Below are 22,423 nucleotides of genomic sequence, written 5' to 3' on the forward strand. Positions count from 1 at the left end.
CATGTATGGGAAGTCCATTCCATAACATGGGCAGTCTCTGGGTTATGAACCTGTCCCTCCAGCATGTTCTGTTGATTGTGGTAATGAGGTTGAGGTCTCTGGAGTGTGTGGTGTGGAGGGATTGGGATTTCTTTAGATGTAGCATTTCTAACAGAGCTGCATCAGACGGCTTTGTAAGTCAAGCAGAGATCGCCTCTAAGTAGGCGATATGAGATGGAGAATAGTTGGAGTTTTTTGAGTCTGTCCATATAGGACAAGTATTTAAGGCCTAGAATCCTCTTTGTGAGGTACTTTTGTGGCCTCTTCAGTTGTTGCAGGTGTGTAGTGATGTACATGCCAAATGGGGCATTGTACTCGATGATTGGCCTAATGAGGGAAGAGTAGAGGGAGACAATGACCTCTTTCTTCCTGGATACAAAACCCTTAGTAGTGAGATGTGCCACATAGAAGGACTTTCTGACCACAGTGGCAATGTGGTGGTCGAAAGAGAGGTTGCTGTCAACCTGTGTTCCCAGATCTCTTATAACGCCTTCTGTGTTCAGTGGACTACCATCGATGTGCTACATAGTCCGAGATCTATTCCATCATGGGAACTGGGTTTTTCCCAAAGGGAATCACTACACATATTTTGGTATAGAGCTTAAGGCCATGGTTTTGACAACAGTCGTTGGTCTCAGTGAGGCCTTTCTGTAGGATGTCAACATCACTTGGGGTGTTAATAATAGCTCCCAACTTGCAATCGTCTGTGAACTTTGTCAGCCAGATTCCCTTTGTGTTGGCCTGGACTTCAGAGAAGTAGATACCAAACAGGAGAGGACCCAGGACTAAACCCTGTGGGACTCCACGTGTGACTGGTCAGCAGTCTGACTTGGAGTCAGTTACTTTCACACTGTGGGTTGTATCTGTGAGTCAGTTTGTAACTCACCTAGTGATATAGGGGTTGATGCCTAGCTAGCTAGCTTACTGAGTTTTTCTATGATTCTTTACTGGGGAATGGTATCAAAGGCCTTGGCCAGATTAAGGTAGGCTGTGTGAACCACCTTGCCTTCATCCACAGCTCTGGTGACTGACTCAAAGAAGTAGACCAAGTTAAGCAGACATGATCTACCCTTCACAAAATGGGATCCAGAGTTTGGAGGTTCCCTTTATCCATGTTTATTAGGTCCATGATGATGCTTTCCATAGCTTTGCATATCAGACTCGTTAGGCTAATGAGGTAATAGTTCCCAGAGTCTGTAGTTGCTCATCCTTTGTGGAGAGGGATGACTGCAGCAGTGCACCATTCGGTAGGGATAAAGCCTGAGGTGAGGCTGTGATTGAACAGGGCGCACAGTTGAGGTACCAGTTCACTCTGTAATTCATGTAGAACACAGCCAGAGATATTGTCATGTCCCATAGAAGCTGTATTCTTGGCCTTGGACAGTGATGTTTTAACCTGTGCAGCAGTAGTACTGGGTGCCTGGCAATCTGCTGTTAATGTGATAGGTCCTTTGTGGGGGAGAGGGGTAAAGTTTGCACTGAATCTGTCGGCCAGTATATTGGGAATATCTGTTGGCTCGGTATAGGAGGTACCATTGTGCACTAGCTCAGAGCAAATCTGGGAACTGCCATGGAGATTCTTTACATAACTATAGAAGGTCTTGTTGTTGTCTACTATCTGCCACAATTTTGTTTTCATAGCTAGCTTTAGAGGATTTGATGAGGGATCTCAACTTTTTGTTGAGGCTGATAAGGGAGTTTTTCCAGTCTTGGGACTTCACCTTATTCCGCATCAGTTTCCTCCTTCTGTTGTAGAGTTTGTTTATGGCAGTGGACCACCAGATTGGCTTCCTATGTTTGGAGGAGAGCGTCTTGGTTCTATTGGGTATGGCGAGATCCATGCATTTGTGTATGTGTTCATACAGTGCACTGGTGTATGATTCGGTGGTCATGCAACTATTCTCCATTTGCATGAGTGCCGTGAAGTTATCCACCTCTGTTTTTAGAAGCACAAAGTTAGCTTTGGAGAAGTTTTTCATGGTGGTTACCTTTTTGTGTGTGTGTGTTTGTGTGTGTGTGTGTGTGTGTTTGTGTGTGTGTGTGTGTGGGGGGGGAGGGTTGTGGATTTCCAAGGTGATTAGTTTTTGGTCGGATTTAACCAGGGAGGAGTTGACTATTGGTGTAGAGCAACAATCGCCCATGTTAGTAATGACCAGGTCAAGGATGTTGCTACCTCTAGTGGGGGTAAGAACGAGCTGGTCCAGTGCATTGGAATTAATGAATTCCAGGAAATGTTGGGCAAGTGTATTGGTACATGAGTAGTTTTCCCAGTTAATGGAGGGGTAGTTGAAGTCGCCCAGTATGAGGGTGTTAGGTTGGACCCTAGTATTCTCCAGGGTGCTTAGAATGTGGAGTGTGAATCTTAGGACATGGTTGGTGACCTATAGCAGACTACGACCTGACTTGCTGTCTTACCCAATGTTAGCTGCACCTGAAGTATCTCTGATGCATTATGTTAGGCTATTGATCTGGAGGTGTGCGCATCCTTTATGAATATGGAAACACCACTGCCTTTGGAGCTTTGGTCCAAGGTCTGGGGCTGAAATGTGTGAAATGAGTTATAGCCTGGTAGTGCAGGGATGCTTTCTGCAGCCTTGAACCAGGTCTCTGTTACAGCACAAATGTTGATGTTCTCCATTTAAAGGAGTTCTTCAAGCAAGTGCATTTTGAAATTTAGACTTTTAACATTGAGCAGCATGACCCTCAGACCGCATTTGTTTGTAGCTGTTACGGTGGTAATTTGGTCTTTTGAACACCACCTAAAAAGGCACTATAGGGGTAGCAAGAGCCTTGGCCAATATCTAGAAGCCCAGGGATGACAGATACAGGCCATCTCTAACAAAGCATTGAAGTCTGTCAATCAGGTCATCCCAGGCAGACAGATAATGGATCCCCTTAGAATGACACCAGAAACTTAACCAATTGTTGAAATCAGTAATTTTCTGCTTGTACTGTGGTATCATTCTGGGTGATGGTAGGATGCTGCTCAGGGCTAGGGTCATACCCGCCTGTGCTACATAGTCCGAGATCTATTCCATGTCTGTTTTCATGTAGTCCAGGGAGGTAAGTCTCAGGTCATTCACACCCACATGTACAATGACAGAGTCATATTTGTACCTGTTGTTGAGAGACGTGAATGCATGTATTATGTGGTGGATCCTGGCACCTGACAGGCAGCTGAGTGTTACTTTTTCCTTATTCACACTAGTGAGTGGGACATCAGTGTGCTTCACTATCGAATCACCTATGACTAGCGTGTGGTTCCAGATCACAATATTCTGTCCACACCAATCAAAGATCATCATCCCTTCATCAAGTCCATTTTCCAAATTGTTCAGGTTTGGGTAGTTTGAGAGCAAGCTGAGAAGGACAGACATAAAATCCCCTACTCTAATTTGTTGGACATCCTGTAGTATCCACTAACATTCATTGACATGCTAAAAGTCACAATGCCTCTATAATTTCTTGGACCCACCCTGGGAGTCTCCTCCAAGTGGTCCATGCCTGGTATACTTCCTGCATAATGAACCCAAAAATCACCTCCACCACCCTCATTTCCACCCTTTGTATCAACAGGTTTATCCTGCAGAGGAGCAGCCATTCTAATCCAAGACCCTCTCAGATGATTGGACTCCTTACTCTGTCACAGAAAATTGTCCTTGTGAGGGAAACGGGAGTATCAGAGTTTAATATGATTGTGGTGATCATTTGACAGGCAATACCCTACCAACCACAAAAATACATCCGCAGCCTCATTTTCATTTTTTTATATCTGCAGTCTCATAAAAACATCATTTTCAACCTTTTATATTAGCAGGTTTATCCTTTTTATCATAGCAGCATGCTCATAGCTTGTGACTATAGATGAGGCTGGGATATACATTAACTGTTAAAATGAGAGCTTCATTCTTTGACTCAGTTCATTCTTCCGCATTGCAGTCCAGTACAACAGTTGCAGTATTGCTAAATGATTGACTTCAACAATTGGCTAAGCTTCTGGTGTCATTCAAAGGGGATCCAGTATCTGTCTGCCTGGGACGACATGATCGACAGACCACGATGCTTTGCCAGAGATGGTCTGCACCTGTTGCCCCTGGGATTCAGGCTACTGGCTAAGGCTCTTGCCACCCCTGTAGTGCCTTTTTTAGACAAAGTTCAAAGGACAAAACCACCACAGTAACAGGTACAAGCATGCAAAATCTGAAGGTAATGCTACCCAATGCTAGAAGTCTAAACCTCAAAATACACTCTCTTGAAGCACTCCTAAAAATGGAGAACATCGATATCTGTGCAGTAACTGAGACCTGGCTCAAGGCTCCAGAGAGCTCCCCTGCAATACTAGGCTACAACTCTTACCACACTTTTCGGCCACCAAACCAGGGCTGAAACACTAAAGGTGGAGGAGTGTCCATATTCACCAAGGATATTCACAACACCAGGCTAGTTGCCCAACACAATGCGTCTGAAATTCTCCAGGTGCAATTAACACTAGTTAAGACTGCAATCCAAATTGTAGTTTGCTACAGATCCCCCACCATGCCCCAAGATTCTCACTACCCCTTTCTAAACATACTGGAAAATATTAAGATACAAACAAACACCCTAATACTGGATGATTTCAACTAGCCTGACATTAACTGGGAAAACTACTCGTGTACCAACACCTCTGCCCAACGGTTCTTGGAATTCATAAATTCCAATGCCCTGGATCAACTAATCCTTAGTCCCTCCAGGGGCTCCAATATCCTAGATCTGGTCATTACCAACATGGGAAATCGATGCTCCACACCTATGGTCACTCCCTCGTTGGTCAGGTCTGACAATAAGCTAATAACCCTTGACATCCACATCCCACCCCCACCTCTGTAAAAAACTTCTGCAGAGCCAACTTCATGCTACTCAAGTCAGAAGTGACAAACGTCATGACACCCATGCAGACGGGAACTGAAAGTTCAACTGCTACTGCTACTGCACCTAAAGAAATTCCAATCCCTCTAAGCTACATGCTCTAGGGACCTAAACCTTGTCACCACAATAAACAGGACATGCTGGAGGGATAGATTCCTGTCCCAGAGACTTCCCATACTCTGGAACAGGCTACCCATCTATGTCAAGCAAAGTTCTTCATTAGCACTCTTCAAGACAAATCTTGATGAGTGGATGGGAAATAGGAAATACACCCCGGGGATCACTTCTGTGTCTCTGCTCGACAGTGGCACAGGAAAATAACTTTCTTGGGTGGCATAAGCCATGGAACCTTATTGGCTAGGCTTACATAGGCCCTTGGGCCGATAGCCTTGTACGTACCTATGAACCTATGCTGAATCCTACACTAAGGCACTGTACGAGCACATCCACTCATGCATGAATTGTGCCATCCCCAATAGAACCAAGAGGCTCTCCTCCAAAAAAAGGAAGACAATCTGGTGGTCCCTTGCCATAAACAAACTTTACAACAAAAGGAAGAAGCTGTTGCAGAAAAGAGGAAAATCCCAGGATGCAAAAAACTCCCTTACCAGCCTCAGTAAGAAGCTGAGATCCTCATAAAATCCTCCAAAGCTAGTTACAAAAATAAAATTGCCAAAGATTCCAAAGACAACCACAAGGCATTCTATAGCTATGTCAAGAATCTAAATGGCAATGCTCAGATCTGCTCTGAGCTACAACAGAATGGCATTAAATATACTGATCCCAAGGATATTGCCAATATCCTGGCAGATCGATTCAGTGCAAACTTCACCCCCCTTTCACCCCCTAAATGGCCCATCTTAATACCGAAAGATTGCCAAATTCTGGTAATAACGGCCACACAGGTAGAAACAGCACTCTCCAAAGCTAAGAATACAGCATCCATGGGACCAGATGACATCCCAGGCTATGTACTACATGAACTACAAAATGAACTGGCACCTCAACTAAGTGTTACATTTAATCATAGCCTCACCACAGGCTTCATGCCCACTGAATGGTGCACAGCTACAGTTATCCCACTCCACAAGGGGGGATCCACCTTGAATCCCAGGTACTACCGCCCCATCAGTCTGACGAGCCTGATCTGCAAGGCCATGGAATGTATTATCATGGAACTTATAAACAAAGACATTAGCAACCTTCAAACACTGGATCCCACCCAGTTTGGGTTCGTGAAGGGCCAATCTTGTCTCCTGAACCTGATCGACTTCTTCGAATCAGTCTCCAGAGCCATGGACAAGGGTAAGGTGGTCCACACAGCCTATCTGGACCTCGCCAAGGCCTTTGACACCATCCCCCACTCTGGAATCATAGGTAAACTTACTAAGCTGGGCATTAATCCCTATGTCACTCGATGAGTTGCCAACTGGCTTACTGACAGAACCCACACTGTAAAAGTAGCCGACTCCAAATCCAGCTCCAGACAAGTGGAGTACCTCAGGGTTCAGTCCTGGGACTGCTCTTGTTTGGCATCCACTTCTCTGAAGTACAGGCCAACACTAAGGGACTCTGGCTAACAAAGTTCGCAGATGACTGCAAACTAGGAGCCATTATTAAATCCCCAAATGATATGGATATTCTACAAAAGATCCTTACAGAAACAGATGCTTGGTGCCAGAGCCATGGGCTCAAGCTCAATGCAAAGAAATGTATAGTTATCCCCTTTGTGAAAAAACATGTACCTTTGAATTACCACATAGGTGGCAGCACACTAAACACCGAAAGTGTGATAAGAGACTTAGGGACACAGGTGGACAGTGGTCTCACCTTCGATAACCACATCGCCACAACAGTTAGGAAATCCTTCTATGTGGCACACCTCATCACTAAGGGCTTTTCATCCAGAAAAAAGGAGGTCATTGTCCCACTGTGCTCACCCCTCATTAGACCCATTATAGAATACAATGTCCCACTTGGTATGTACCTCTCAAGACATCTGCAACAACTGGAAAGGCTGCAGAAATACCTCACTAAAAGAATCACAGGCATAAAGCAGATGCCCTATGCTGACCAACTAAATAAACTCCACCTATACTCTGTCGCATATCGTCTACTCAGAGGCGATCTCTGCTTAACATACAAGGCCACGTCAAACCCAAAGCTGTTGGACAAGCTACACTTAAAGAAATCCCAATCCCTCAGAGACACACGCTCCAGGGATCTAAACCTTCTCATCACAATGAACAAAACATGCTAGAGGGATAGGTTCCTGACCCAGAGACTCCCCAGACTCTGGAATAGACTGCCCATACATGTCAAGCAGAGCTCCTCTTTGGCCTTCTCCAAAAGGAACCTTGATGATTGGATGGGAGATAGGAAATTCACCCCAGCGATCACGTCAGTCACCCTGCTAGAAAGGAGTCCAGGGAAGTAAATACTGTGGGAAGAAATAGCCAGTGAATTGTTATGGCTAGGCTTGTATAGGCCCTAGGACCGATAGCCTAGTACAAACCTATGAACCAATGACCCTATCCACTGCTTAATCTCCCGATTCCAGCTTCCCTTGCTTATGAACAAGACCCAGACACTAAGCGAGTCTTCAGTTTAGAATAGCTGCCCCCTCTTAACTGCAGAGTGCAGTATGTTCTTTTCCAGCAGAAAAGCATAACATCTGTTTTACATGTGATGATTTTCATCCTGACCAATACACTCAGCAGTAAACTGTTCCAGTCCATTGTGGAAATCACGGTCACCTGAGGCCAAGAAACAAATCATTTGCAAACAGCAAAGATGCAACTCTTACATCTGTAAATTAAATAATTTCAAAGCTCATCTGCACCTTGAATCATGTCTGTGAGGATCATGCATAGAAGACAGACAAAACACCCTTGTTGGAGTCCTACACCTTCCTTGAATGTACTTGACTTAATTTCAAGAATATGGATAAAACTTTCAGTCCACAAACAAGGAATAAATGGCACAAATCAGCAGCCCTGGTACTTCTTACAGTTGTAGAAACCGCAGTAAGACAATCTAGGGTGCATGGTCACATATGCCTTCCAAACAAAATCAGTGTACATCAACACTGCTTAGACACAGTCATACTGCATTCCAGACTGTGTTATTCTCATTTTTGCCACTGTGTTTGCATAAAACAGTCTTACCTAGTCATGTACATGTATATGTGTGTAAAAATCTGCATATATGTCTGTATCTATGTATCTATATATCTATCTGTATATATTTATATATATATATATATATATATATATATATATATATATATATATATATATATATATATAAATATATATATATATGTGTGTGTGTGTGTGTGTGTGTGTACATATGTATATATACATATATATATATATATATATATATATATATATATATAAAAATAAGTTTACTATCGAATTGTAGAAGTGCAGTTAGGCAAACATGGGAGTAACAAATGTGTATTGACTGATTCCCCTATTGCTGAACTGCAGTTCTTCGGATGTTCTTTAGTGAATGCCACTGTGCATTTGCTCATATGAGGTTGACGTTATGAATAGAGATTGTGGTGCAGTGCGGATCTGGAACTTTACCCTTTTCCTCACCGTAATGAGATCTCGGAGTTGGAATATATAAGTTGCAGGGTGCCCCCCCCCACATGGGGGGGTGCAGGGGTGCTTACCGCTTGCAAAAACTTGAATTAAAGTGATGTGCGTTACTGAACCACACATGATTGTACTGCTGGGAAGCAGACAGATAAGTGTCAGCAGGTAAACTTTCGGAAATGTTGAAGATGTCGATTAGATCATTTTGAATTGACATATTTTCGATATGTGTACCTAGTTAGTATTCAGGAATATGGAATTTTTTTCGGTGTTTGTGTACAAAATGTGTTTTGACATTTGAGATCACACACACACACACACACACATATATTCATATATACACATATATATATATATATATATATGTGTGTGTATGTACATACACACACACACACACACACACACACACACACACACACACACACACACACACACACTTGTATATATGTAAGACGCTGTCTGGTTCGATTCTCAGCTAGAGCGTCTTCTGCGTGGAATATATATATATATATATATATATATATATATATATATATATATATATATATATGCATACAAAAAACACATATCTGTGTGTTTTATTGTGTTAATTTATAACTCACAATTATGTATTTCAAAACGGTTACGTTTCAGTTAGATAAATAGGTTAACATTTGGTTCCTCATAAAAATGTTCACATTATTTTACTTCTGTTTTCTTTTCCATTTTAGCTGAAGTTCTCACTTTTAATCTTTTCTTTTTTTGGCAGTGATAGAACAGCAATATACTATTATTACTGGCACCTAAGAAAACAAGTGCTGCAGTCCAAGTGCATATTACGTGAGGAGGCTTACTTCCTGCTGGCTGCCTTTGCACTTCAGGCTGATCTTGGAAACTTCAAAAGAAACAAGCACTATGGGAAATATTTTGAGCCAGAGTCATACTTTCCTTCATGGGTAAGATTAATAGAAACATTTTTTTTCTTTGTTAAATTCAACTGTTTATTGTTATTTTTTTAAATAACTAATTCTATTTAAGCCAGACATTTGTGGTTGGTAGGATATTGCCTGTCAAATAATTACCACAATTATATTAAACTCTGACACTCCTGTATGGTTAGCATCATAATTTTTCTGATGTTCTGCTTTCTGAAAATTACTTTTGGTCATAAAATACATGACCTTTTCAAATGACTTTGTAATGCTATGAAAGCTGTAATTGTTTTTCTTCATGAAAGAATAAATACTGCACAAAGAAATTCTGTACAATAATTGTATCTGTTACTCGGAATCTACTTCTCGGATGTAAAGGCAAAAATGAAAGGTATGGGACAAAGTTTGCAGATGACTGCAAACTAAGAGCGGCCACAGAGTCCTCAAGTGATGTCAACATCTTATAGAGACCAATGATTGGTGCCAAAATCATGGGTTCAAACTAAATGGAAAAAAATCCATCATTATCCCCTTTGGCAAGGGTGATGTCCCTGCAGATTCCCACATTAACAACAACACCTTAAGCACTCAATCTGTAGTGAGATATTTGGGCACACAGGTTGATAGCAACGTCTCCTTTGACCACCATGTCTCTAAAGTGGTAAGAAAGGCTTTCTACATTGCCCATCTCAAAAGTAAGGGCATTGCTTCTGGAAAAAAAGAGGTCATAACCACCCCCCTCTGATCTTCCCTTATCAGGCCAATAATAGAGTACAGTGTTCCCTTTGGTGTGTACCTTACCAGGCACCTGCAGCAATTGGAGAGACCTCAAGAGTTTCTTACAAAGAAAATTTGAGGCCTTCAGCACGTCATATGTTGACAGACTGAAATCACTGTGTCTATACTCTGTGTCATACAGACTACTCAGAGGAGATCTGTGCCTTGCATTTAAAGAAATCTCAGATCCTGCATTAATGGAAATGCTACACATCCATAAGTCAAATGGTAGTCAATGCACTTGTCCTAGGGCCCTTAACCTAGTATGTGACATCAGTAGGACTTGCTGAAGAGAGAGATGCATTTCCCTAAGATTACCTCCGCCCAGAAAAAACTTCCAATTCAAGTGAAGCAGAGAACTTTGTTGACCCTATTTAAGTGTAATTTGGATGACTGGATGGAAAACCATAAATTCACCCGGGGGGGGGGGGGGGCGTCTCACCAATGTCCCTCTTGGATAGGAGCAGTAGGTATTGATTTAGCTCTGCTTAAAACATTGTCACTCTAGGGAAAAGGGTTGGAACTTGGCTAGGCTTGAAAGGGCCCTAAGCCCATTTGTCTAGTATCCTCCTATGATCCTAAGTGATAAATAGCTGTATTGTCATTCTACCATATGCAAAAAATGAATCTCTTTAATTGAAAGGTTTGCTATACTCTTTTTTTGGGGGGTGGGGGGTGGGAGGTGATGGGCTATTGCTTTTTGTCTAGACTTTAGTTGCAAAGCAACCATCACCTTTTTAACCCCTGTTCTGCCATAGATGTTGCTTGCTACACCCAAAATCTCTGTTCAGTAAGTGATGAACAAATCATCGTGATGTCCCTTCTTGAGGAAGTCATTGATTTCTTTACAAATGAGTGCAGTTCTTACATCATGCATCAGGAAAGATTCTCCTGTTTGTACATCTGAAGCTTGTAAGGGTCTTTTGCTGGGCCATGGGCTGCATCTGACAGTTTTTGATCGCTGATGTTCCTGTTGCCAGTCTTGGTACATGTTTCTACCTGGAGTTATTCTACATGTGAGTAAGCATCTCTTACCATATGCACCTCTGTTCCCAAGAAGATGACATTAATTTCAGCTAGGACCTTGTGTGCCTGGCCATAGAAGTTGTATTTCTATGTCCTCCTTCATTCCATCCTGTGGTTGCATAACAGTGTCTTGCTCAGATACCAGTGGATGTCAAAAAGTGTAACACCTATCCACAATTCAGAAACTTGCTCAAAGAACATTTGACAGAAACCTATTTTTGCAGTTTCTTTATGGACTAGAACTGTTACCAGCTGTAATTATCTCACTGCAGTAGTGAGTGTATTTCCTTCAACAATATGAAGTAAAATTAAATGAATACAAACCATTTAGCTTCTTGTATACAGTGTATTTGTATATAGCATATTTGTATTTGGATATTTATAGTTTTAATTATTATTTGTTTTGTTCTCTGATATGATATGACTCAGTATATACTTACTTTAACTGGCAACATAAGTCTATGTATATATCATAAAGTTAGTTCAGTAACTGACATCCCGCGGACTGAGGGTTGTTGTAGTTCAGTAACTGACATCCCGCGGACTGAGGGTTAACAAATTCAAATAAAGTAACTAAAATTGTTACTCTTTAGATTCAGAGCCTGGTGATTTCAAGTTGACTAGCTGTTTCTTTTATGTCTTCCCTCTGGTTAAAGAGAGCACTGAGGTTGTTGTAGTTCAGTAACTGACATCCTGCGGACTGAGGGTTGTTGTAGTTCAGTAACTGACATCCCGCGGACTGAGGGTTGTTGTAGTTCAGTAACTGACATCCTGCGGACTGAGGGTTGTTGTAGTTCAGTAACTGACATCCTGCGGACTGAGGGTTGTTGTAGTTCAGTAACTGACATCCTGCAGACTGAGGGTTGTTGTAGTTCAGTAACTGACATCCTGCGGACTGAGGGTTGTTGTAGTTCAGTAACTGACATCCTGCGGACTGAGGGTTGTTGTAGTTCAGTAACTGACATCCTGCGGACTGAGGGTTGTTGTAGTTCAGTAACTTTACTTGCGGACAGGGTTGTTGTAGTTTAAACCCTTTTGCTTTCCTTATTGAAAAGTTGTCTTCCAGCTTCCATTCCCTGTATAACCATTTTGATAATCTATATTCTACATCTCTGCAGTTGGCCATAGTACTTCCTCACTGGGGGTTGTTGTAGTTCAGTAACTGACATCCTGCGGCCATCATTATTGTTATCAGCAGACAGCAGCCCTACGTCAAAACTGAGTTTGACTTAATTTTTGATGTTGCTGTTGAAACTACACAGTATGATTTCTTGGAGATATAGTTGATTTCAATTCTTTGTAAAAGATTTTGAATAGGGATTCTGTCTCTTGTAGATGGCCTTTATAAAGGCATTTACTTTTCCTCATGAACTCTGTGTTCATACTCAAGTGTTCATCCATCTTACCATTTATTTCCCTGGAAGCATCAATACAAGTGAAATAGTAACGTATAACACAACAGTGGGGAACTGTACAGGACTGCCAGAAGGACCAGGAATGTAGAATACATGTTATAAGTGTGTGTGTGTGTGTGTGTGTGTGTGTGTGTGTGTGTGTGTGTGTGTGTGTGTGTGTGTGTGTGTGTGTGTGTGTGTGTGTGTATACATATGTGCATATGTGTGCGCACGTGTGTGTGTGTGTGTGTGTGTGTGTGTGTGTGTGTGTGTGTGTGTGTGTGTGTTTGCTGTTTTCCATCTGTGGATGTGCAGAAAAATTGAGATCTGTGATTCCAGCAGGGAAGATTCCCTTTTGTTGGAAAACAGTAGTAACTAATACGGAAGGATTGCAAAAGTTGAGAACATTGGAGAAGAGGCAAGAGAAGCTGTCATTGTACTTTGTATCTTCTAACTTTTTAAGGGGTGCTTCTTTGTTTGTATGACTATGCTTGATGCAGTTCTCTTTGAATGTGCTCGTGATGTACATGGGGGATCTAACAGATAGGTAACCTAAGGGTTGGGAGTTGGTAATGATAGTTAAGATGTTTGCCTAACAAACACAAGGTACAGGGTTTATTCACATCTTTGAATGGGAAATTGTCTAGGCTTAAAATGGCCGCAAGGGCAACTAGCCTGTCTGTGAACCTAATACAGAAAATAAATCAGGTTTGTGTCAGAGATTTCTGTCCCTGTAGTTCATCTAGATGAAAAACTTTCTAAGGCCCAAAAGTAAAATATTTTACTGAGAAATGGAGGGTTTTTTTCTAAGCTGCTCGGTAGAACAGATTTAATACAGTATCATGTTGAAACTATGCCAGAGAAGAAGATAAACCTCAAGTCACACAGGATACTAGTACCCCAAAATAAAATAATAAGTGAAGAAGTGAGAAAATGCTTGAAGTAGGAGTAGTTGAAGAGTCCCAAACTGAATAGATCAGTCTGATTGCATTTGTCCCTAGCATAACTCATTGAGATTCTGTAATAATTTCGGAAAACTGAATGACATCTCCACATGTGACACTTATCCAGTGCCCACAGTGAGCATGCCCAGAGACAGGCTAGGCAAAGCAGGGATTTTAACCACCTAAGTTTAAACCAACGGGTACTGCAAGGCTCTTGTCACTAATGAAGCAAAAGAGAAGTCAGCTTTCCCCAGACCCAAAGGTCTTTTTCACTATACTGTATAGGCTTTGAACTTGGCAGAGCTCCTGCTACTTTTCAAAGGCTTGTGGATAAAGTTCTGAAAACTCATGACAGGTACTTAACAGTGTATCTTGGTGATGTAGTCATTTATTCAGAAAATTGGAAGTCCACTTTATCTAATGTAGAAGCTGTACCAGACTCTTTAAGGTTGGCAGGACGTACAGTTAGTGCTGTCAAAAGAAAGCTTTGTATGACCGAAGCTATACAGATCACATGTAATTTGGAGTAGGACTGTTGTACCCCAGACAGGCAAATAGTAGCTGATGAAAACTGACCTATACTCATACAAAATGACAAATAAATAGCATTGTTTAGGGCTAGTAGGCTACTGATATATAGTGTGGTGTGAACTTAATTTTGATGCATATACATAGCACAGTTTGATAGAAAGCATGTTTTAGCAGAGTATAATCTGAATGAGTTATTTTACTGGAAAAAAATCTTAAGATTTTTATTTATTTTTTTTAAGGGAGGCTATATTCTGTTGTAACTTTGACGTCAGGAGAGTGATCCAAGGAGTGACATAGGTATATTAGGTCTGTCACTAAAGAGGAACCCTGTCATTCTGAGCTGTTATCTTCAGGAGTTTGCAAACTGGCTGACAGGAAGCTGGTTGATGGCAAACAGACAGAAGATTGATGTGCTGGTAATACATCCATTTCTGTGGGACTCTGGGTGGTTAAATTCAAGATCTTCCTTTTTATGTATATGGCTGTATAGAGTTTGGGGTCCAGGTTAACTAGCAGTTATTTGCCCTGTAACACTCCTGCAAGATTATCACATTCCTCAGGTGTGGGGGGATGTAGGAGGTGCCTACAGTATGACTGGAGACTGCAAAGTATAGGTCATTCTCCCACACACCTTCTACACAGGTGTTCAACTACTAAATTGTTAATATCTGATTTGATGATACCAGCAGCATCAGATGTTCAAAACTACAAAGAAAAAATAAAATAAAATGAAATGAAATAATGCATCATTACTCACTGTATGTCAGGAAAGTAAAAATTCTGAGCGGAAGTACTTTGGTCAAAAGCTGCTATTGCTGACACTGGATTTGTGACACCTCATATAAGAGCTTCCCAGTAGACCATTGATTTCTGTTAATCTGGGATCCAGTGCAACCAGTCTTTTGGTTTAAAGCATTTGATTACTTTTTACTATGCTAGTATGGCCAGGGTTTAACAGTACTGTACATGCCTTTGTAAAGATATGCTGAAATAAAATTTATTGTTTTTACTGCTCATGAATATCTTTTTTTATATATACTGTTATAAATTTATCTACAAAATACTAGATTTAGTCACATAGTTTGCTTACCACTTACAGGTACATGCAAACAAAAGCAGAAATGTCAGCCTTCCCTTACTTCTAAAAATTTAAATTTACATTGCCTATTATTAGCCATTTTTTTTTCAGAACATTCTGTAGATTATTTTACTTTTAACCAGTTAGCCTCTGTAAATGAAAAACAACCTCTCTGTTTTATGGCATACATAAAGCTGGTAATTTTCTTTCTACTTTCTCCATAGGTTAATAGATACTTATTAGGCTGATGATCCATGAGGATCTCAATAAGCATAGCCATACATTCCCATGAAGTTTTTAGTCTTTATATTTTAAGTACATGTAACACACAGATGAGATGAGCATTTACATGTCCGTATCCATGAGGGACAAGGAGATTAATCCGGGAGGTTCTTAAAAAAGAGCTCAGTACTAGTTACAAGCTGTTTGAATTATTCCTTGGGATAGTGCAGTACTTCTATTCAGTGATAATGCAACATTACTCTAGCTGTTTAGTAATAATATGACACTTTGATCTCCTGCCTTAGCTCTATGCAACTTGTACTGGCCTTTGAATGGGCTATGACAGAAGAAATTTCAGAAATTCTCCATCATAACATGACTACCACATTTTGTTTGAGTTAATGTTTCAGTTCTTTGCTGAATATATTTTCATTCAAACTTTCTATAGTACTTTTATTTTCGGTCCTACCCTTAAACTGTTGAAGTAGGTTATTGCTGTCTCAGCAAGTTACGCAACTAAATGTATGTACTATGTCACAAAAGCTAAACAATGCTGGCTAATTTCCTGCCTCTTTGCTCGATAGGTGATACTACGTCGGGGAAAGGAATACATCTTAAAGCACATTCCAACCATGCACAAAGACCAATTTGCGATGACAGCCCCAGAAGCACATCTTAAGTATATAAAAGAAGCCTCCCAGCTGGATGATGTGACAGCACATTACTATAGGCTGTATAAGGTAAGATGAAACAAGACAGCTGTCTGTCTGCATCAAGAAAAACGACAGGATAAGACCGTTCGCACTGTTTACTAGCCATCTGGTGTTGTGCCCTTGAAACTCCCACTTTATGTGTGAATAGGTTATAGAAAGGGAGTAATAATTTCTTACTTAGTTATATTTATTCTGTCATTGTTAACGCTAATAGTGCATTGGTATTTGTTTTCTCCATTAAAAACAGTGCTTGAGCTAGGAAAATGTGATCACTGTGTCTCAAAAATTTGTTTTTCTTAAACAAAATTGTCATATAAAGAAGAAACACAGTTTTTTTTTTTCTGAGAAACAAACAGCATAAACCATGTGGTCCCAAACAGAAGCAAATATTCAGGGAAATGTAAAAATAAACCACCTTGTGGAATGCTAAAGGACAGAAGCTAATCAGCAAAAATCTAAAAGTTAACATAGGAAAAGTCAAAGGAGACCACACATTAAATTAGCATCCAAAGCCAATAATAAGCATAAACCATTCTTTAACATCAGACAGTTAAGGAATAACACACAACGATGCTTTGAATTTACTCTTGATGTCATTACTTACTCCAGTCATAAAAATATAGCAGTATAGATGCAGATAAATGTAGTGCACATCTCAAACCCAAAACTGTTATTGAAGTTCCATATGTTCCCAAGTCCCTTCACACACACACACACACACACACACACACACACACACACACACACACACACACACACACGCACACACGCACACACGCACACACGCACACACACACACACACACACACACACACACACACACACACACACACACACAGACTCACACACACACACACACACACACACACACACACACACTCACACACACACACACACACACACACACACACACACACACACACACACACACACACACACACACACACACACACACACACACACACACACACACACACACACACACACACACACACACACACACACACACTCACACACACACACACACACACACACACACACACACACACACACACACACACACACACACACATATACACACACACACACACACTCACACACACACACTCACACACACACACACACACACACACACACACACACAAGATTATGACAGAACATGCACTAATGTCAATCTTATTGATCTTGACCCACAAAGCTATGTTTTTTTTCACAGCAGGTTATATCTACTTAATTTACTAAAATTCTTCTTTGATATTTACTGGCCATGTAGTTCATACAGTGTACCTGGAGCTGGACAAGACCTTTGATACTATTCCTTAAGCTGGAATTGTAAATAACCTTAAAGGCCTAAATTTAGGTACTTTTGTTGTAAGCGGAATAGCAAACTGGATAACAGACAGAATTGACTTAAATTCACAGCTGCTACCATAGAAAGCAAAAGGGTGACTTGTAGCATTCCTCGGGAGTCAGTACTGAGCTTTCTTCTATGTGGCATCTACTTCTCAGATTTCCAAACCACCACTAACCAAGGCATATAGTTGTCTAAATTTGATGATTTCTGCAAACTGGATGTTGTCATTTGCTCAACATAAAGTGTCATGTTACTACAAGTGTTAAACCATACTAATCAAAGGTATATTAAAAATAGGCTTAAATTAAATGCAAAGAAGTGTATCATTATCATTTTGTTAAACAAATCTCCACAACAGGTTACACTAGACAGCACCTCACTCCAGAATGATATATTATCAAAGATCTTAGCATCTTCGTAGATAACTCCATATGCTTTGAACACTACATAGCAGCATAGGTTCATAGGTTGGTACTAGGCTATCGGCCCTAAGGCCTATGCAAGCCTAGCCATAACAATTCCCTGGAAATTTTTTCCCACAATATTTACTTCTATGGGCCCTTGTCTAGCAGGGCGACTGACATGATCCCCAGGTGAATTTCCTATCTCCCAACAAATCATCAAGGTTCCTTTTGAAGAGGGCCAATGAGGTGCTCTGCTTGACATGTATGGGCAGTCTATTCCAGAGTATGGGGAGTCTCTGGGTCAGGAACCTATCCCTCCAGCATGTTTTGTTCATTGTGATGATAAGGTTAAGATCCCTGGAGCATGTGGCTCTGAGGGATTGGGATTTCTTTAAGTGGAGCATGTCCAACAGCTCAGGGTTTGACATGGCCTTGTATGTTAAGCAGAGATCGCCTCTGAGTAGACAATATGCCACAGAGTATAGCTGGAGTATTTTTAGATGGTCAGCATATGGCATCTGCTTTAGGCCTGTGATTCTTTTAGTGAGGTATTTCTGTGGCCTTTCCAGCTGTTGCAGATGTCTTGTGAGGTACATACCAAATGTGGCATTATACTCTATAATGGGTCTAATGAGGGATGAGTACAGTGGGACAATGACCTCCTTTTATCTGGATGAAAAGCCCTTAGTGATGAGGTGTGCCACGTAGAAGGATTTCCTGACTGTTGTTGTGATGTGGTTATCGAAAGTGAGACCACTGTCCGCTTGTGTCCCTAAGTCTCATCACACTTTCAGTGTTTAGTGTCCTGCCACCTATGTGGTAGTTCATGGGTACATGTTTTTTTCCAAAGGGGATAACTATACCTTTCTTGGCATTAAGCTTGAGCCCATGGCTCTGGCACCAGGCATCTGTTTCTGTAAGGCCCTTTTGTAGAATATCTACATCATTTGGAGATTCAGTAATGGCTCCCAGTTTGCAGTCATCTGCAAACTTTGTTAGCCAGAGTCCCTTAGTCTTGGCCTGTACTTCAGAGAAGTAGATGCCAAACAAGAGTGGTCCCAGGACTGAACCCTGAGCTACTCCACTTGTCACTTGTCTGGAGCTGGATTTGGAGTCGGCTACTTTTACAGTGTGGGTTCTGTCAGTAAGCCAGTTGGCAACCCATCGAGTGACGTAGGGATTTATGCCCAGCTTAGTAAGTTTATCTATGACTCCAGAGTGAGGGATGGTGTTGAAGGCCTTGGTGAGGTCCAGATAGGCTGTGTGGACCACCTTACCCTCATCCACAGCTCTGGAGACCGATTCGAAGAAGTCAGTCAGATTCAGGAGACAAGATCGGCCCTTCACAAACCCAAACTGGGTGGGGTCCAGTGTCTGAAGGTTGCCAATGTCTTTGTTTATAAGTTCCATGATAATGCGTTCCACGCCCTTGTAGATCAGGCTCATCAGACTGATTGGCCGGTAGTTCCCGGGATCCAAGGCGGATCCTCTTTGGTGGAGCGGGATAACTGTAGCTGTGCGCCACTCAGTGGGCACAAAGCCTGAGGTGAGGCTATGATTAAACATGACACTTAGGTGGGGTGCCAGTTCATTTTGTAGTTCATGTAGTACACAGCCTGGGATGTCATCTGGTCCCATGGATGCTGTATTCTTAGCTTTGGAGAGTGTTGTTTCTACCTGTGTGGCTATGATTATCAGAATTTGGCAATCTTTTGGTATCGAGATGGGCCCTTTAGGGGGTGAGAGGGGAGTGAAGTTGGCACTGAATCGATCTGCCATGATATTGGCAATATCCTTGGCATCAGTATATTTAATGCCATTCTGTTGTAGCTCAGAGCAGATCTGAGCATTGCCATTTAGATTCTTGACATAACTATGGAATGCCATGTGGTTGTCTTTGGAATCTTTGGCAATTTTATTTTCGTAACTAGCTTTTGAGGATTTTATGAGGGATCTCAGCTTCTTACTGAGGCTGGTGAGGGAGATTTTTGCATCCTGGGATTTTCCTCTTTTCTGCAACAGTTTCTTCCTTCTGTTGTATAGTTTGTTTATAGCAGGGGACCACCAGATTGGCTTCCTTTTTTTGGAGAAGAGCATCTTGGTTCTATTTGGGATGGCACAATTCATGCAGGAGTGGATGTGCTCGTACAGTGCCTTAGTGTAGGATCCTGCAGTCGAACTTCCAGATCCCGTCTGCATGGGTGTTATGAAGTTTGTCACTTCTGACTTCAGTAGCATGAAGTTGGCTTTGGAGAAGTTTTTTGGAGGTTTCCTTACTGGGGGTGGGGGTGGGATGTGGATGTCAAGGGTGATTTGCTTATGGTCGGACCTGACCAATGAGGGGGTGACCACTGGTGTGGAGCATCTATCTCCCATGTTGGTAATGACCAGGTCTAGGATATTGGAGCCCCTGGTGGGACAATGGATTAGTTGATCCAGGGCATTGGAATTTATGAATTCCAAGAACCGTTGGGAAAAGGAGTTGGTACCCGAGTAGTTTTCCCAGTTAATGGCAGGGTAGTTGAAATCACCCAGTATTAGGGTGTTTGGTTGTATCTTAATATTTTCTAGTATGTTTAGGAAGGTGTAGTGAGAATCCTGGGGTATGGTGGGGGATCTGTAGCAAGCTACAATTTGGATTGCAGTCTTACCTAGTGTTAGTTGCACCTGGAGAATTTCAGATGCATTGTGTTGGGCAACTAGCCTGGAGGTGTGAATATCCTTGGTGAATATGGACACTCCTCCACCTTTAGTGTTTCGGTCTTGGTTTTGTGGCAGAAAAGTGTGGTAAGAATTGTAGCCTGGTATTGCAGGGGTGCTCTCTGGAGCCTTGAACCAGGTCTCAGTCACTGCACAGATATTGATGTTCTCCATTTTAGGAGTGCCTCGAGAGAGTGCATTTTGAGGTTTAGACTTCTAGCATTGAGTAGCATTACCTTCTGATTTTGCATGCTTGTATCTGTTACGGTGGTGGTTTTATCCTTTGAACCTTGCCTAAAAAAGGCACTATAGGGGTGGCAAGAGCTTTAGCCAGTAACCTGAATCCCAGGGGTGACAGGTGCAGACCATCTCTGGCAAAGCATCATGGTTTGTCGATCATGTCTTCCCAGGCAGACAAATACTGGATCCCCTTTGAATGACACCAGAAGCTTAGCCAGTTGTTGAAGTCAATCATTTTGTCCTTATACTGTGGTATCATTCTGGGTGAAGGCAGGATGCTACTCAGGGCTAGGGTCATATCTGCCTGGGTCACGTGATCCAAGAGCTCTTCCATGTCTCTTTCATGTAGTCCAGGGAGGTACGTCTCAAGTCATTTACTCCAGCATGGACAATGACAGAGTCGTATTTGTACTTGTTGTGGAGTGACTTGAGTGCATGCATTATGTGGTGGATCCTGGCACCCAACAGGCAGCTGACTGTAATTTTCTCCTTGTTCAGCCTGGTGAGTGGGACATCAGCGTGCCTGACTATAGAGTCACCTATGACTAAAGTGTTGGGTACATTGTCTTGCCTTAGGGGCTGTTGTTGGGTGGCACACTGGTGTTGTGAGCTATGTGTCACTTTGGTTGTGACTGGTGTTTGTTGGCGTTTCGGCTTCGGAGGACCTTGTTGCTTGGACAGGTTAATGTTAAGGGCCTCCGCATATGTGGGTTTAGTGTTGCTATGTGTGGGAGTTGATGGTGTGGGTTTTGAAGGACTATGAGTTGCTAGAGGTGTAATGCAGGTGTTAGCCTTCTCCTCTTGACTGTCTAGCACAGTCTTGACCAGAGAGAGCTTTGCTTCCAGTTTGGCTATGTAAGTGCATCTCTTTCAGGTTGTAGTGTTGGGTGGTAGAAGGAGAGGATTGTCTGTGTACATGAGGCAGTTGCTGCATTGCCCCAGTGTGCCCATATTCACCAGGTGGACAGGAGAAATCACCGGAAGCTGACCCTTGGGCATGCCTGTTTAGGTGCTTTTCTGTAAGGTTTAAGAGCCGTTTTCCCTTACCTTTGCAAGGTACTTTGCAATTGTAGGCTGTTTAGTGCCTATGATTAATTTCTCCTTATTGACAAGGAGAGCTGAGTGCTTGTATCAGTTTCAGGCTTCCTAGTGCTTTCCAGCAGGTTTTAGAGCAAGTGCTAGTCACAGGGGTTCAGATTTTAGTGCTACTACTGAGAAACCAGCTAGTTTTAAGGGAAAATTTGAGGAGCAGACTTTCTGGCACCTGGAATAGGAATCATGAAATCCTTCTGAGAAACACATCGTTTATAAAGTAATTCCCTAGAAAACACTTCCAAAACACGCTGAAAGATCATGAACCCCCCAGAATCACTAAAGATATCTCACCAGTTAAAAAGTTATCATTCTTAAAAGGGGGTTTGCCGAGGAAGTTCATTTTGTAGTTCATGTAGTACACAGCCTGGGATGTCATCTGGTCCCATGGATGCTGTATTCTTAGCTTTGGAGAGTGCTGTTTCTACCTGTGTGGCTGTGATTATCGGAATTTGGCAATCTTTTGGTATCGAGATGGGCCCTTT

At 41.9% G+C, this 22,423-nt stretch overlaps 1 protein-coding gene across 3 annotated transcripts in view; it reads left to right on the plus strand.

The window, feature by feature from the left end:
* FRMD6 (FERM domain containing 6) overlaps positions 1-22,423 on the plus strand; it is a 429,650-nt gene that overhangs the window by 326,859 nt on the left and 80,368 nt on the right. For all 3 annotated transcript variants that reach the window (XM_044074323.1, XM_044074321.1, XM_044074322.1), the window contains exons 6-7: positions 9,301-9,487; positions 16,020-16,175. In XM_044074323.1, the coding sequence (XP_043930258.1) occupies positions 9,301-9,487; positions 16,020-16,175 (343 nt within the window). The remainder of the gene's footprint in view (positions 1-9,300; positions 9,488-16,019; positions 16,176-22,423) is intronic.

The sequence above is a fragment of the Protopterus annectens genome, chromosome 6.part0 (assembly GCF_019279795.1).
Source record: "Protopterus annectens isolate FY-2018-M chromosome 6.part0, PAN1.0, whole genome shotgun sequence".
Taxonomy (NCBI): Eukaryota; Metazoa; Chordata; order Ceratodontiformes; family Protopteridae; genus Protopterus; species Protopterus annectens.